Genomic DNA, 15886 nt, shown 5'->3' with positions numbered 1-15886 from the left:
TTTAGTTAAACAATATACATGTCAACTATTTCATGCCCTCTTTTTTCCACACTATCTATTGCATCTGTCTCTCATACAATGTATGTACATTCAACTATGTTTCCCGTTTATCAGCCATTTGAATTGGAGCGGGTGATGCCAGTATCTAGCGGACTAAAAACACGGTCTTCAAATAAAACAGTGCTACCTCTTGGTGGAGATAACCCCGGTTGTACATGCACAAGAACCAGCCCTACCACACATAACCCAAACTCTCGCAGATTGTACCCCTACTACGATGGACAGAGAACCAGCTTCACCCAATCTAACCCCAACCCCAGCCGATAGTAACCCAGTTCCTGTTGACACAGCACCATCTCCACCACAGAGCTCCCAAACAAGAGCAGTTAGTAAGGCAGATCCAGTGCCCAAAGGGCCAGTACTATCACGGCGAACCCCAACTCCACCAGTTAGTACGCCTATTCCTGTGGAGGAAGCACAACCAGCTAGTCGTAGTTTATCATCTATCACATTTGATGTTGTTAAATCGTATGTGCGTATCTTCCCATCTTGGAAATATTATACTGAAGATGAAGGAAAATGCCAGTTGCAGGTGTTTGTCCAGGAGTTATGTGTAAGTAATGTTATTCATGGCAATTACTTTGCTTCGTCCCATACATCCTACCTCCATGATGGTTATAATACATCAAATTTTCCCATTTTTCTCTATAGAGATGGACCGATTTGGAAACTCAGGATGAGGTAACCTGTGCTAATACCTCTGCTATCTTCAAGAATGCTTGGTGGCAGTATCGGAATTACCTAAAGAAAACGTACTTCACCGGCAAAGAAACTCATCAAATTCCCTTACGTTCTCCTGAGACACATTTACTGGACGATGACTGGGAACGCCTTGTTCTGTACTGGTCCCGAACCAAGAATGTGGTAAGGTCTATGAGCTCATTTTCTATTTTTAAGTATTATATTCTTGCGTCTTACTATACTCTGTTCATGTAGATCAAGTGCCTAAACCTGAAGAACAACTGTTCTAATTTAAGATTCCATTGCTACCATAGGACATAGATATATGTTTTTTTGATGCTTTTATTATGTACTAGTACTTGGCAATAGAAGACTTGGTAGTTTAATTCTGTCCACCTTACTAATGAACTGGTTCACCGAGATGAGTTTCATATACTAGTGCATGCTAAACTTGTTATGTGTCTGCTTGTTTCTTCTTTTAGAATGCTGATAGAATATTGGGGAAGAGTGCCTTATTAAGCAACGGTAAAGGAAGTAATGTAGATAAGGTTCAGGATAGTGAAACATCCTGTCTTGGTTTGGTGTTGGAGTTACTGGCTGCTACCGCTTGCACAAGCTATTCAAACTCACTGTCTGAATCAGTTCAGTTTCTTGAGTCTCAACTACAAGCTGAAAGACATCGATCAGCTGTGCTGCGACAAGAAGCGGAAGGACTGCGGAAGTCCCTGGAGCATTCAGATGCATACTTTCTGGTGCAACAGCAAGCGTTGGAGGATTTTAGCGCCAAACAGGACAAAGTTAATCAGCTTGCTAAGCTTATTGCCAGCATGGTGGATACCCAGGATAACGTTTCTTGAGCTCTTATGAAGTTGTTTCAGTTATGCTCTTGTTTTGCTGCCGCGTTTATTTGCACTGGTGGCCAATTTTGACGGCCAGTGTATATGATATGCTGCTTTGTTCCCTATATTTACACTGGTGGCGAACTTTGATGCCCAGTGGATGTAATATGTGTAATAGCCATGATAGCCTAGCGTTAGTTGATTGCTTATTTATTTCCTTGTTGTCTTGTTTATTTGTTTGCTTGTAGTCATTGCAGTTCTTTTTCCGCGGTTAACTAGTGGCTGCAATAACCTATTTTTTAAAACTAGGCCACAATAACCATGGGCTAATATTTACTGTAGTGACACTAGGCCTCCTACGGGCCGTTGAAACAGTGGGCCTTCTACGGGCCGTAGAAACAGTAGGCCTTCTACGGGCCGTAGAAACAATGGGCCTTCTACGGGCCGTATCATCAATGGGCCTTATATGGGTCGTATGGTCGATTGGCCAAACATGGGCCAATAACAGGCCACATTATGGCCGTAAACGGGCTAGAGTTGGAATCGTCCGTTCATGGGCCGACCGTAACGGGCCATCGTTAATAGGCCGTATTTGATGACGCTATGAAAACGGACCACAAACGGGCCGACTGTAACCACGGGCTGAATTTGGCTCACAAGCAGAAAATGACAGTAACGGGCCGTAAGTAAACGAATGTTGGAAATGAGCCCAAGAATAAATGGGCTCTGAGAAGGCCGAAAGATAACATGGGCTGGAAACGGCCCAACAGAATAACGGGCCGTTAATGGGTATAAAGTGATACACTATTCATTATGGGCCAGTTTCACCATGGGCCGTTAATGGGTGTAAAGTGATACATTGTTCATTATGGGCCAGTTTCACCACGGGCCGTTAATAGGCCAAGAGTTACATAGGGCCTCATATGGGCCGAAAGACGTCATGGGCCAGACATGGGCCAGAAGTGAAAACGGGCTGGAATCATATTGGATGGCCCAGATGATGCTACTGGGTCTAATTCGGATAGGGCGTAATGGGCCTTGGGTTAGCGGGCTGTAAATGGGCTATATGCGAACAAGCTGTTAACAGGCTTTCCATGGGCCGGCCTGCCACCTTTTGACCAAGTCAAACGGGCCGGCCTTTTCATAGGAATGGGCCTCTGTTGGGCCGTGCCACATGTCGACGTATCATAGGCGCCTATCTGACCCACTGACGAGCTGACACGTGTTTCGTCCGGACAATAAGAATTTTACATGTGGAAATTTCCCATTGGTCGGGGCTGTTAACGGGTTATCGGATCCAAAACCCGACCCGATAGCTTAACGGCGTTCCGTTATGGTGGATGCCACGTGTCGGTCACCCTTGACGAAAGCACTTCTGTGACGCGCGATTTATCGTCATGGAAGTGGACACTTCCGTGATGATAATTTTGGTAATGTCATGGACACTTCTACGACAGCACAGGTATGACTATCTTGATTCTGTCATAAATTTGTCATGGATGTACATGCATGACAAAAAATGTGACCTACTGTGACAAACACGTGTCATCACGGAAGTGTATATTTTTGTAGTGTTATCTCTTGCAGAGTTCTCCTACAATAACTCCAAGCATAGATCCACAGGAAGGAGTCCTTTTTCCATTGTCTACACTAAATTTCCAACACATGTGGTGGACCTGGTGAAGCTACCATCAAGGGGAAACTCAAAATCAGCATTGTCCTTTGCTGATAATTACACCGAGTTATTTGAAGAGATTCGCGGCGCTTTGGAAGCACAAAATCAGAAATATAAACAACTTGCTCATTGCAAAAAGAGGCCAAAATCATTCCAAGTCGGTGATAAGGTGATGGTCTACCTCCGAAAAGAGAGGCTGCATTTAGGTGTTAAAGGAAAACTTAGGCAACGAAGGTATGGGCCCTTCTCTATCGTGAGGAAGATAAATGATAATGCTTATGTGATAGATCTTCCAAGTGACATGGGTATCTCCAACACTTTCAATGTTGCGTACTTGACTCTCTACCATCTAGAAAAAGCGCTCTATGAAGATAACTCGAGGGCAAGTTCCAAACAACCAGGGGAGAATGATGAGGAACACTAGATGAGAAGAAAGAAAACACATGCCAGATCTGTTTGGCTACTTCTAGATGCTTCCACTCTAGTGTGATATTTCTTTCCTTTTCTTTTCTATCCTACCTACTGTTTTCTAGAGTCTTCTAGTTGTGAGTAGCTATGAGTAGAATGGTGAAACTTACATAATGTTTTCTAGAGTATTCCAGCTATAAGTAGAAGTATGCGAAGGCTTCCCAAAGCCCTATAAATAGAGGTCCTCACCTCTACTTTGTACCTAGACTATGTACCCCTACCTATAATAGAACTTGTTGTTCATACCTAAGATCTTGGAGTAGGTCTTGTGCCCTAGAAGTTCTGGATTGAACTCTTGCTGCCCTATCAGCCTACATTCGCCTCTAGAGCGATATCTAGCGCAACACGTTGAAGCTGTTCCTTCAACACTTGTGTTGTACACATTGTAGCGGCAAGGTGGAGTTGCTCCTTCACAACCTTTGTGCTGCTTCAGGTGGTATCAGAGTGTTGCTACAGGCTACGTCAGGTGCTGGAACCAGCACGACAGCGAGTTGCAACCTCGCCGACGGCGCTGCTATGAGTGGTGGGGCGCACAACTACGAGCGGAAGGCGAGATGCTACCAATGGCGATCCGAGAGGTTGGAACCGGCAGTGTGGAGAGCTGCAACCGGCGGTGCCATATGCTACAAGCGGCGAGGCGGGGATGCCGAAATCGGCAATGTGGAGAGCTACAACCAGCAGGCCGTTTTGCTACTATTGACAACGCAAAGTGCTGGAACCGACGAGGAAGGATGCTTCCACGGCAAGCCAGGGAGTTGGGATGTTTCCATGGAGAGGCTGGAGAGCTGCAGCCGGCATGGGGGCGGTGCTACAGTAGGCGGCCGGCGAGTTGCAGCCATTGGTGGAGCTGCGGCCTTAGAGACGGAAGCTCCAACTGGGGTTTGGAAGGTAAGGCTGGAGGGAGGGGGCTGCGGCCGTCTGCGGCGAGTGGGGCAGCGAGCCGTTGAGCACTGGCGAGGCGGGTGCTGTCGCGACCCCACGGCGGGTGAGGATGGTGAGCACGCGGGGCAGCGATTCTGTGTGTTGACCAGCGTGTATAGGACGAGGATTGGATCTGAACCGCCAATGATGCGCTAATCGGATGTGTGCGGTGCGACCGGCCGAAATTTCGGTCGGCACGCCGGTGCCTATCATTGGCCTTCCGGTTTTGGGAACCTTCTAGAGTTTCCCAGCAGGTTTTTCTGGTTATGTTTCCTTTTGGTTTTTTTATTTTTTATTTTTTATGTTTTTTGTTTATTTTTCTTCTTTCTTCTTTCTTTTCTTTTCCTTTTGTTGTTTCTTTTTTTTACTTTTTCTTTTCTTCCTTTTTTTCTTTTCCAAGTTGATATCTGTTTTTTAATTCTAATTTTGTTCAGATTTTAAAAAATGTTCCACTTTTTTAAAAATGTTCACAAATTCAAAAAATATACATGACTTTAAAAAATGTTCATGTATTTCAAAATTCGTTCACAAATTTAGAAAATGTTCCTATTTAAAAAACACTTCTGGAATTGCAAAAAAAATGTTCGCTGTTGCTAAATTTGGTCTGAAATTTTAAAAAAAAACGCATTTGAAACCTTGTTCAGGGATTTTAAAAAATGTTTGTGGTTTCCATTTTCTAGTAGATATATCATGAAGTTCAATTTTCAACTCTTTGTTCACAAACTCAAAAAATGTTCAAGGTTTCATTTTTTGTAATTTCGTGAAATGTTCAATTTTCCAAATATTTGTTCAAAATTTCAAAAAACAATGGCGATTTTAATTTTTTTGGAATTTTATAATTTGTTCACAACTTCAAAGAATGGTTCATGTTTTTGAGAAACATTTTCTGCAGTTTCAGTTTTTTTGTTCGCATATGCAAAAAAATGTTCCCGTCTATGAAAATTTGTTCAGAAATTCGAAAAATGTTCACACTTTTTCAAAATACACATTTTCAGAAATATGTACACTTTTTTAAAGATGTGCGCTATAGTAACTAATTCCGGTTCGATACAGTGGACAGGCCCGGTTGTACGGTTTTGCTAAGATATTCTAGATGCTTGTTGTTCTGTTGCAAGCAATGCTAGTCAGTTTTAGTGGCTGGGAACTCGCAGTCGTAAAATGATGGTTGCTGGTTCGAGTCCTGCCATCGCGCCTGCCTCTCTCTTTTTGCTTTCTTTTCCTTACAGCGAGATGGGCCGGCCCAGTCAGGCTGCCTCCCCGTGCGTGGCGATGCCAGTTTGACGCATAGAGCGTACAATAGGAGCTCCCCGTAAATAGGGTGGCACTGCTATAACTCGTTTGTAGCGAGCGAAGCAGCCACATCTCCTGCAATGCTAGTAACTAGGCTAGCCCATAAATGCGTCCCTCAGGTCGTTCAAACGTCCCTCAATATTTTGTTTTTTTGCAGCTCCCCCTTGTGGCTGGGGTAGACTCACAGCAGCTTGGTTTAGGCATGGCATGGAAATCTTTCTTTAATAATTATGTGCGAAAGGTCCAAAATAGCCTATTGGGGTTCAGTTGGCGAGAAAAGCCTTCTTCCTACATCTGCGAGTAAGGGGCAACCTTTTATTAATTCACAGGTAAGGCAAAGTGCTTTCTTTTAAAGAAGCATCTGGCTCCATCATTCTTTCGTTAGTTAAGTCATCTTCTTTGAAGAAGGATTTTTGTAATTCTTGATTAATAGTACTTAGAATGGCTTTTTCATATTGAGAAATTCTGTCTAGTGGCATTCGATCACTTATTCTTAACTTTCATAACTTTAATAAAAATTATTTATTAAAATATTTGTATTTTACTACTTTAATAAAACAATTATGTCTATTTAAAAAATATCATGTATTTGAAAGTTGTTATTCTCCGTGTATTTCCAAAAAGTTTTGCGCATGTTGAAAAAATGTATATGATGTATTTCAAAACATAGAAAATGTTCATCGTCAATTAAAAAATCATCATATATTTAAGAACAATTCAAAAGTTGTCGCATGTATATCAAAATGTTCATAAGATATTTTTGAAAATAATTCACATTTATTTTCCAAATTACAGATGATTTTTTATGAAAAACAATTAATATTGTTGAAATATTTTATAAAACAATTAGGTACACTTAGGAAAAGATTAATACATGACAATTGTTTATTGGATAAATGATAACCATTTTCTTAATACACAATCAACCTTCTCTAAGTATAACATAAAAAAATTAATACACCGGCGCACATGTTTTTTAATACACAACCAACACAATTTAATACAATTAGAGCTTTGTTTTCTAAATACACAAGCAACACATTTTATGAACACTATAAACATTAGACATGACACCACAACAATTTGAGCCGAGGCTTGACGTTGTTGTGCTGGACGAGAAGATCGTGCATTATAAGTAAAAAGAGTCTAGATGTAAAGGATGGCAGTGGTAACCAGGAGTAAGAGCAGAAGAGAAGAGAGGAAAGAAGGGAAGAAGAAGTTCATACGTCTGGAAAAGCAAGCTTAGTTGGGACCAAGGAAATAAAAGCCTCATAAGTCTAAGGAACGATGTGGACGGTGCGGGAAGAAAAAGAGCTGAACTTTTTTATAATAGTGTAGGAGAGAAGAAAACTGACGAAGACGTTCTTGCACAGTAAGTTTCAAGAAATGACGCTTGGCACTTTTTTGGACAAGTAAGTTTTGTATGACATAACTTAAAGTTAAATTGAAATAAGATGGAAAAATAATATAAGGCAAATTACGATGTATATTCATGAGTTCACTAGTTCAAAAAAAGTTTGTGAACTCAAAAAAGATCACCAGTTCAAAACAAGTTCGCGGGATTTGAAAACAGCTCGATAACTATAAAAATTTTATGATTTAAAATAAAGTTTAGATGATATGAAAGAAGTGCAAATTCATGCGTTAGAAAAAGATCATGATTTTGAAAAAAAGTTCATTTATTTGAAAAAGTTCACATTTGGAAAAAAAATCATGAATAAAAAAGGAACATGAGAAAATATCAAAAACAAATAGAAAGTAAAAAAGAATGACCCGAAGCTTCCCAAAACTGTCAAAAGCTTCTAGAAGCTTAAAAAAATAGGCTGAGAACGATTCAAAAAAAAAACAAGCAGCGGCCGCTTTACATGGGCTGACTCGTTCTCGAATGGCCGTCCATTATGGAAATGAAAACAAAAATTACTTTAATCGGCACTTAATAAGACACCAAATAGGGTTTGGGCTTGTGTCAAGCCTGGCATGAGGTTACAATGCGGTGGGCTGGACTGAGGTTCTCCTGGATTATCCTTTGTTGGCATGTGTAGCACGGCAGTTCCTGCTTATGTTCCTAGGAGGTTAATTACGGATAACATTATAATTGTGTGTGTATGCTTGCACTTTATGAAGAGAAACAAGGCTCTTAAGCATTGTCATTATGCCCTGAAATTGGACATGATGAAGGCGTATGACAGAGTTGAATGGGAGTACTTGGAACCTATAATGCTCAAATTGGGCTTCTCAGATGTTTGGGTAAACAGAGTAATGAGTGTGGTAAGGTCGGTTTCTTTCTTGGTTCTCTTTAATGGGAAGAAATTGGAGGAGTTTAAACCTTCGAGAGGTATTCGACAGGGAGGCCCACTATCACCCTACCTTTTCTTGTTAGCGGCAGAGGGCCTTTCGGGCCTCCTCAAATCCAGAGATCAGTCATCGCATGTTGGTGGAATCAGGTGGCCCCCTCGGCGCCTCCAGTTAACCATCTCTTTTTTGCTGATGATATCCTATTGTTTTTCAAGGCTAACGGTGCAGGGGCGACAGAGGTGCCAAACTTACTGAACTCATATTGTCATGCGTCAGGACAGAGGATCAATAATAGTAAGTCTTTGGTGTTCTTCAGTAAACGGTGCCCAGAAGTGGTCAGAGATGAGGTGAAGGGCATCCTCAATGTACAAACAGAGACCCTAAATGGAAAATACTTGGGGCTGCCTTATGATATAGGTGCATCAAAAACTGGAGCTTTCAGGTATTAAAAAGATAAATTGTGGAGAAAGGTGAAGGGATGGATTGAGAAGGCTATTTCAGCATCATGCAAGGAAATATAGATCAAATCAGTTTCACAGGCGTTCCAGGTCTTCTCGATGTCATGTTTCAAATTGCCAAAGGGCTTATGTGAACACCTCAACAAACTCATTGGGCAATTCTTCTGGGGTAGTAAGGCAGGACAGCGAAAATCCAATTGGGTGTCATGGAGCGCTATGACACAACCAAAAAGATGCGGATGCCTTGGTTTTTAAAGACCTCGAGTTTTTTAATGTTGCACTTTTGGCACGGCAAGCATGGAGGATCCTGACAATTCCTGAATCGCTATGTTCAAAACTACTCAAAGCTATCTACTTTCCTGAAGGAGATATTCTTAATGCCACCTTGGGAACTCACCCATCTCAAGTGTGGCGATCGCTGTAGGAAGGAAGGGACGCTCTTACTTTGGACTTATCAGGAAGATAGGATATGGGAATTCTACTCAAATTTGGTCACAGAATTGGATCCCACGGGACCATGCGATGAAACCCCTAGTATGCCTCGGTCAAAACCCGCCATCGTTAGTGGCAGAGCTCATTGATCCATCTACTGTGACATGGAGAGTTGACGTTCTGAACCCGTTTTTCCTACCATGTGATGTGGCAGCAATTCAAAACATCCAACTGTGTACTAGATCGATGACAGACTTCTGGTCGTGGCAGTTCGAGAAGAAGGGTTTGTTTTCAGTAAAATCAGCATACAGAATGCTATGGGAGACAAAGAAGAGTGGGGGAAATTTGTTAAGGGGAAGAGCGACAGTTTGAGATCAAACCTATGATGAGAGGGGGTGGAAGTGGAACTCATTGTGGAATACCAAAGTCCCCTTGAAGATCAGAACATGCATGTGGAGATTAGCGAGGCAATCTTTACCTGCCGAGGATGTGAGGAAGCATAGACATATGAGCATAGTGGATAACTGCCAATTGTGCTGTAATATTGAGTCATGGAGACACTCCTTGTTGGAGTGTTCGATGGCACGCTGTGTTTGGTCTCTAACTGTTGAGAGGGTCGTTGAAGTAATGGTCAAGACAGTGGAACTGACCGCTAAACACTAGCTATTCCAGTTACAGAGTTCTTTGTCACATGCTCAGTTCGTGGAAGCAGCTGTCACTTTGTGGGCAATTTGAACCGCGAGACGGAAGGTGATTCATGGGGAGATTTTCCAAAGTCCACTAGCGACAGACATATTTGTCCATCATTTTATTGCGGATCTCCAAAGTATTGAAGTGCTGACAAATACGGCGGGGTGTAAACCGCAAGCAAAGAGAGCAGAAGGTTCTCGCTCTGCATGGCGTCCACCTCCATTGGGTCAGATGAAGATAAAGGTGGATGGGGGTGTCGCACATGCCAGTGGTCTAGGGGCAGCAGTAGCGGTATGCAGAGACCAGTAGGGTCAACACATGGGTTCTTCCTCGTTGGTCATTTCAGGAGTGGTGGATCCGGTAGTGCTGGAAGTAATCGCGTGCCGTGAGGCGCTGGCATTAGCCAAAGACCTATCCCTCCATAATTTCGTGGTGGCCTACGACTGCAAGCAGGTGGTAGCTGATATACAAGGAGGGACTGGAGGAGCTTATTTATCAGTCATCAGAGAAATTTGTGTAAGAAGTCTTGCTTTTAATAATTGTAGCTTTATTCTCGAAAATAGAGCATCAAATAGTGATGCACACAATCTTGCCAAACGCACTCTTTCTCTTGATCAGGGTCGCCATTTGTGGCTTTTATGCCCTCATGACCCAGCATGTATTCCCCTCAATGCTACCATAGATCAATGTAAGTGTTGGCACCCCTAAAAAAAGCAAGGCAGTTCTTATATAGCGCGTAGGTCGTTGTCTAGCGATCTAATGCATACCCCCTGTCCGCCTGTAGGCCGGCCCAGTCTGGTCTTTTCCCACCCGATTTTGGGAAGTTGTTAGAACCTTCGCTGAAATGTTTTTCCGTTTTATTTCTTTGTTTTTTCTTCTGATTTTCTTTCTCTTATTTTCTCGTTTTTTTTTCTTTTTAAATTTTCTATTTCGCTTTATCTTTTAATCATGTTCGCCTTTTATTTTCTTTTTCATTTTTTCTTTCCTTTTTCTCTATGTTATATTTTTCTATTTCATTTTTGCAACATATTCTTTAAAGTCACCAATTTTTTTGGGATAGAGATATTTTCTTAATAGTGTCAACATTTTTTGAAGTCATGAACATTTGACCAATTTTCAAATCCATGAACATTTTTGCACAATTGTTTCCAACATTTTTTTTAAATTTGCAACATTTTTCTGAAATTTTTGAACATTCTTTTGAATAGGCGAACATATTTTGAATCGATGAGCATTTATTTATATCCGTATAAATTTTAGAATCGGAGAACATTTTCTGAATCAGCAAACTTTTTGGAATGCATGTCCATAATTTGAATCGATGAACATTATTTTAATCGGTGAACATTTGTTGAAATTCAAGAACATTTTTGTTTGACGAACTTTATTTTTGAAATGCATGAAATTTTTGAATCAGCGAACATTTGTTGTAATTCACGGTCATTTTTTATTTTTGTCAACATTTTAAAAAATCATGACCTTTTTTGAATTCACAAACATTTGTCCATACTCACGAAATTGTTTTCAATACACGAACATTTTTTGAAAAATACAAACATTTTTTTCTAATCCATGAACAGTTTATGATTTCTGGAGCATTTGTTTTCAATTTGTAGCTTTTTTAAAATTCCATATTATTTCAAAGAAGAAGAAAAAAACAGATTTGTTTTTAGCAAAATGGAGAACTACGAAGTAAAAAGGTGGCCGTCCAGCCCCGCTGATGGGCCAGCCCAATATGGCGCGCATGGTGCGTGCTGGCTTGTTCGCGCCGACGCGCTAGAATAGGAATCTCCCGTGTGGCATGGCCCGCTCCGGGGCGTAAAATAGGATCCAATCCATCGTCCTCACCTCCTCACCTCCCCGCCGTTCCTCCGCCTCCGCCACAGGCTTGGCCGGGGCTTCTACTGCATCGACGTCGGGCGGCGTCGCGTCGACGAGGGCATCATGTCGATGCCGACGTAGTAGAACCCACCGTCAACCCCATGTCGATCGATCCACGGGCCCTTTGATCCCGTTTCCGGGGGCTACCAACCTATCTGCTCGATCGTCTTGTACCGATCCTGTTTCAGAACAGATCAGGAGCCCAACACGCACAAGCATTCTCTCTTGTATTGTCAACTTGATATCGTCTCCCGGGAAGATAGATAGATAGATAGATAGATAGATACCGTGTCATACGTAGTACTACTAGTTTTCTTTTTCCAAAGTTGAAACCGCATGTGCAACTCGACATCTTCTTTCTATCTGAAGAAGATCGTGGGATGCGATATCACAGTGTGCTATCACAATCTGGGTAACTACTAGGATATTATACTGCCGGTCTAAACAGTTTGGTTGTTGCCATGTGCCATTAACACCGGTTTTGGAATTGGCTTCTTGCCATGGGCCGTATCGATTAGCTTCACGCATTAAGTTTTAATTCCTGTCAATCCCAAGTTGGGCATTATTTCGCTAGCTTAGCGAGTTGCTTACAGGTCTTTTACAGTAAGCTCTTATTCTTAATGCTCAATTAGTGTCTACTAATCTTCCTCTGGCTGGTTGCACTACTTCTTCTCATTATTCCGCCAGTATAAATCATTACTCCGCCAGTATAAATCATTGTAAAGTTCTCGAAACAAAGGGGAATATAAGAAGTATTACGTTGATATAACAACTAATAAGCCACACTTTTGAAAAATAAGAACAATCAAGCCACTCTTTTGGAAAACAAGAACAAATAGGCAATAGGTTTTATTGAAGCCGGCTGTGATGGGCATTGATTTGGTGGTGAGCCTTGTGGTCAAACTTGGTGAGCTTGGTCCTCCCGGTCGCGCTTGGGGACCCGGATGCCAGCATGGGTGAGCATGGTCCAGATGTGGGTGATGAACTCACCGCCATTGGCAAGAGCTCGTGCGTGCGCCTCTTGCCCCGCCATCGGCCTGCGCGCCACAAACACGAGCAGCTCCGCCCAGAACTCGAGCAGCATCCCCCAGACCTTCTCGTCCTTGTGCATGCTGCCATCAGCGCTGCTGCTGGGTCCATCCTCCAGCCGCTCTCTGTCCACCAGCTGCTTCCCCAACCTAACACCCTTGGCAATGACCGAATTCTCCTCCTCCTCCCCAGCCGGGGAGTAGTTCATCAGGCCCTCGCGGCGGCGCACGGTGGTGGAGCAGCTCCGGAAGAAGTTGTTGAGCTCCGTCACCATGTCCTTGTACACCTTGTCTGTCCATGCCTCGTCGTCCGGGAGGAGCCCCGGCTCGTAGGCCACCAGGTACGCGCAGTACCTCGACAGCATCAGGGCAGCCTGGCCGTATGGTGGTAGTGGGTGCTTCTGCCGGTCCCTTGTCTCAAACAGTGCCGTCGCGACGTGCCACACCATGATCACTGCGGCGCCGCCCATCTTGTTGTCGCACGCCCACTCCAAGTGATGGAAGCCATGCCTTCTCAATGCAGCTATGCCATTGCTGAAGCGCCTGTCAGAGCTGGGCGCGAGGACGTCCTTCAAGGCCCTGACGATGACCAGCTTGGCGTCGGCGGTGACAATGGCGTCGGGGAGCCCGACGACGCGCTTCTTGAGCATGCTGGAGATGAGTACCCACACCCGGTGTGGGTGAAGCTGGTGGAGCTTGAGCATGGTTACCTGGTGGACCTTAATTACGGGGCGCGAGCGGTACTTCACCCACAGGGTACCCTTGACGAGCTGCTTCCGGATGGCCCGTTGCTTCCGTGAGTAGTGGCAGACCAAGGATGCGATGAACCAGTCAGAGAGCAGGTATTGCAAGAACTCATACGCCTCGACGGAGAGTAGGGTGAGCGTGAGGAGGAAGGTGACGATGAGGTCGGAGGAGTCGCAGACCATATCGACGATGGTGCCCACCTTGTCTTTGAAGTGATGGTACTGCGCCGTGTTGAAGGATAGGCCGACGAGCCCCCGGAAGAGGGAGCCCAGCACTTTGAAGATGTCACCATGGCCGGTGACCAGAAGCACGGTGACACAGTATATCAGGATGAAGACGATGGAGAAAGCGAAGTTGGCTATGAATAGCCCCGGCCTGGGCAGCGCCAACGGGATGACGGCCTGGTAGTACTCGTCCAGGAACCTGAGCTCTAGCTCAACCACCTGGAACGCTCGCTCCGCGTCGGCGGACTCGTCATGGCCTCCTTCGAGGGTGAGGAGGCCACGCAACACGAGGTCGCGCGCCTGCGGGGTGTTGGCCTCCGCCATGTCCAAGCGCTCCATCTTTCGCCGGAGCAACTTGAAGAGGGCGAGGGCAAGGCAGATGTCCTCCATCTTGCGCCTCCTGCTCTCGTTGTACCGGAAGATGGGGTCACTCTCAGAGAGGTCCCAGATGTTGCACACTCGGACTAGCTTGGACTTCTTGCGCTGCTCGCCATTCGGATCACCATCGCCAGTGAGAATGTTCTTCACTCCTTGGTCGCAGATCTCGAAGCCATGGGGCGTCACCTCTCTCTTGAGCCGGGCCTCTCCCATGACCACGTAGTTGCAAGTCCTCATGACGTTGGCGCCGAGCGCGGCGGCGGCGGCGACGTCATCATGTGACAGCTGCCGTTGTTCGTGGACGAGCTGCGCCATGTAGCCGGAGACGAGGGCGGCATTCCTGGCGAGGTCAAAGGAGCCCTGGGCGCAGCGGATGCAGATAGCACGCTTGCACATCTTGGCCACGCCGAAGATCCAGAGGATGATAAAGAAGGATTTGATGCCGGGGCTATGGACGTAGGTGAAGATGAGGTACCCGATCCACACCAAGCGCGCGGCCTCCTCAACGGCGTCGAAGGAGCTGTAGCGGCCGACACCGCGCGAGAAGGCGCCGGCGGCAGGGGCGACCATGGCGGAGACCTTGCTGCGGAGGAGCTCGACGAGGAGCATCCAGAGGAGGATGAGCTGCGCGCGGTAGTTGTTGCAGGGGTCGGTCTTGGCCTCGGTCTTGGCCTGGGAGAAGGCGTAGGACATGAAGGGGAGGAAGAGCGAGAAGGTGGCCCGGAAGAAGATGCACGTGACGGGGGAGTGGCCGCGGTGGCGGCCGGTGAAGCGGCCCAAGACGCCGAGGAGGAAGAGCGCGATGCCGAGGAAGGTCATGAGGGCAGTGGTGGTGACCATGAGCCGCTCGGTGGTGCTCTGTTGGGTGTCGGGCATGGAGCGGTTCCACATCAGCGCCATGTCCGTGGTGCTGCACATGCCCGGCGCCGGTGCCGGCGCCGAGGCGCTGGAGTTGTGCATCGCCACAGCTGCCCGGCTCACCAGCGACATGAGCACCATTGCGCCCCTTGATGATGCTGATGACGGTGGTGCATGCGTTTGCTGTATTTATAGCACTAGTTTTGGGCACGCGTGTGTGTGAGAGAGATATAGAATCCCGCTGGCGAAGTGAGAGTGAGAGGCACACGCCACGGATCGATGCTCGTGTTCGGCCATTGGCGGCAGCAGCCAGCATGAGATGATGAAAGGATAATGGAGGGGTCAGCAGCAGTTTTTCAAACACACAGCCCAACCGCGTGGTGTATACATCAAAAACAGAGCCAAGTCCTTTTAATCATAATTTAATTTGATTTGATGCTCGCTAGGATGAGCATCATTTGATTTCGTTTCTAAAACCAGCAGTACGAAATGCTGCTTTGAACTTGCCTTTCCATTAAATAACGTCCAATTCAATGGGAATTGCATCACCCATATCTTCACCCCTGTACCCTCCTCAGGATCATGTAATGCTTTTGTATTTCTTCTGCATGCATCCTTTCTTTACACGCAAATATATTCATGTGGGGCCTCTTTGGTACAAAGAAAAAGTGGAGAAAAACATAAGAATACAATTTTTTCCTCTGGTGGTACTATTCATGCATTTGGTTCCCATGAATGGGGTGAAAGAAAATGGAGGAAATATTCCTTCGATCTCAATTTCAAAAGAAAAACGCAGGAATTCTAACATGCACTTGTACCTCCTTTCCAATTTTCTATGCACTAAGAACAAGCACAGTAACATTCTAACTATACACTTGTATGTTGTTTTGGCTTTATTTTGACCAAGTTTATTAGGAATTCTTGTGTTTTTTCAGTTCCTGTCAACCAAACACCTAAATTG

General features: G+C 44.9%; 1 protein-coding gene across 1 annotated transcript; it reads right to left on the bottom strand.

Annotated features, from left to right (window-relative positions):
• Nucleotides 1-12385: 12385 nt before the first annotated feature.
• LOC125515198 lies at nucleotides 12386-15066 on the bottom strand. The gene has a single exon (XM_048680635.1). The coding sequence runs from the start codon at nucleotides 15064-15066 to the stop codon at nucleotides 12589-12591; it is 2478 nt and encodes an 825-aa protein (XP_048536592.1). The 3' UTR covers nucleotides 12386-12588.
• Between the last annotated feature and the right edge of the window lie 820 nt (nucleotides 15067-15886).

This window comes from Triticum urartu, chromosome 6 (assembly GCF_003073215.2).
Source record: "Triticum urartu cultivar G1812 chromosome 6, Tu2.1, whole genome shotgun sequence".
NCBI classification, from domain to species: domain Eukaryota; kingdom Viridiplantae; phylum Streptophyta; class Magnoliopsida; order Poales; family Poaceae; genus Triticum; species Triticum urartu.
The sequence above is the reverse complement of the archived record's forward strand: the minus strand, read 5'-3'. Positions and strand labels throughout refer to the sequence as shown.

Bases quoted from the DNA above. Each gene is read 5' to 3' on its own strand.
- LOC125515198 (XM_048680635.1), bottom strand. From the start codon at position 15,066: ATGGTGCTCATGTCGCTGGTGAGCCGGGCAGCTGTGGCGATGCACAAC.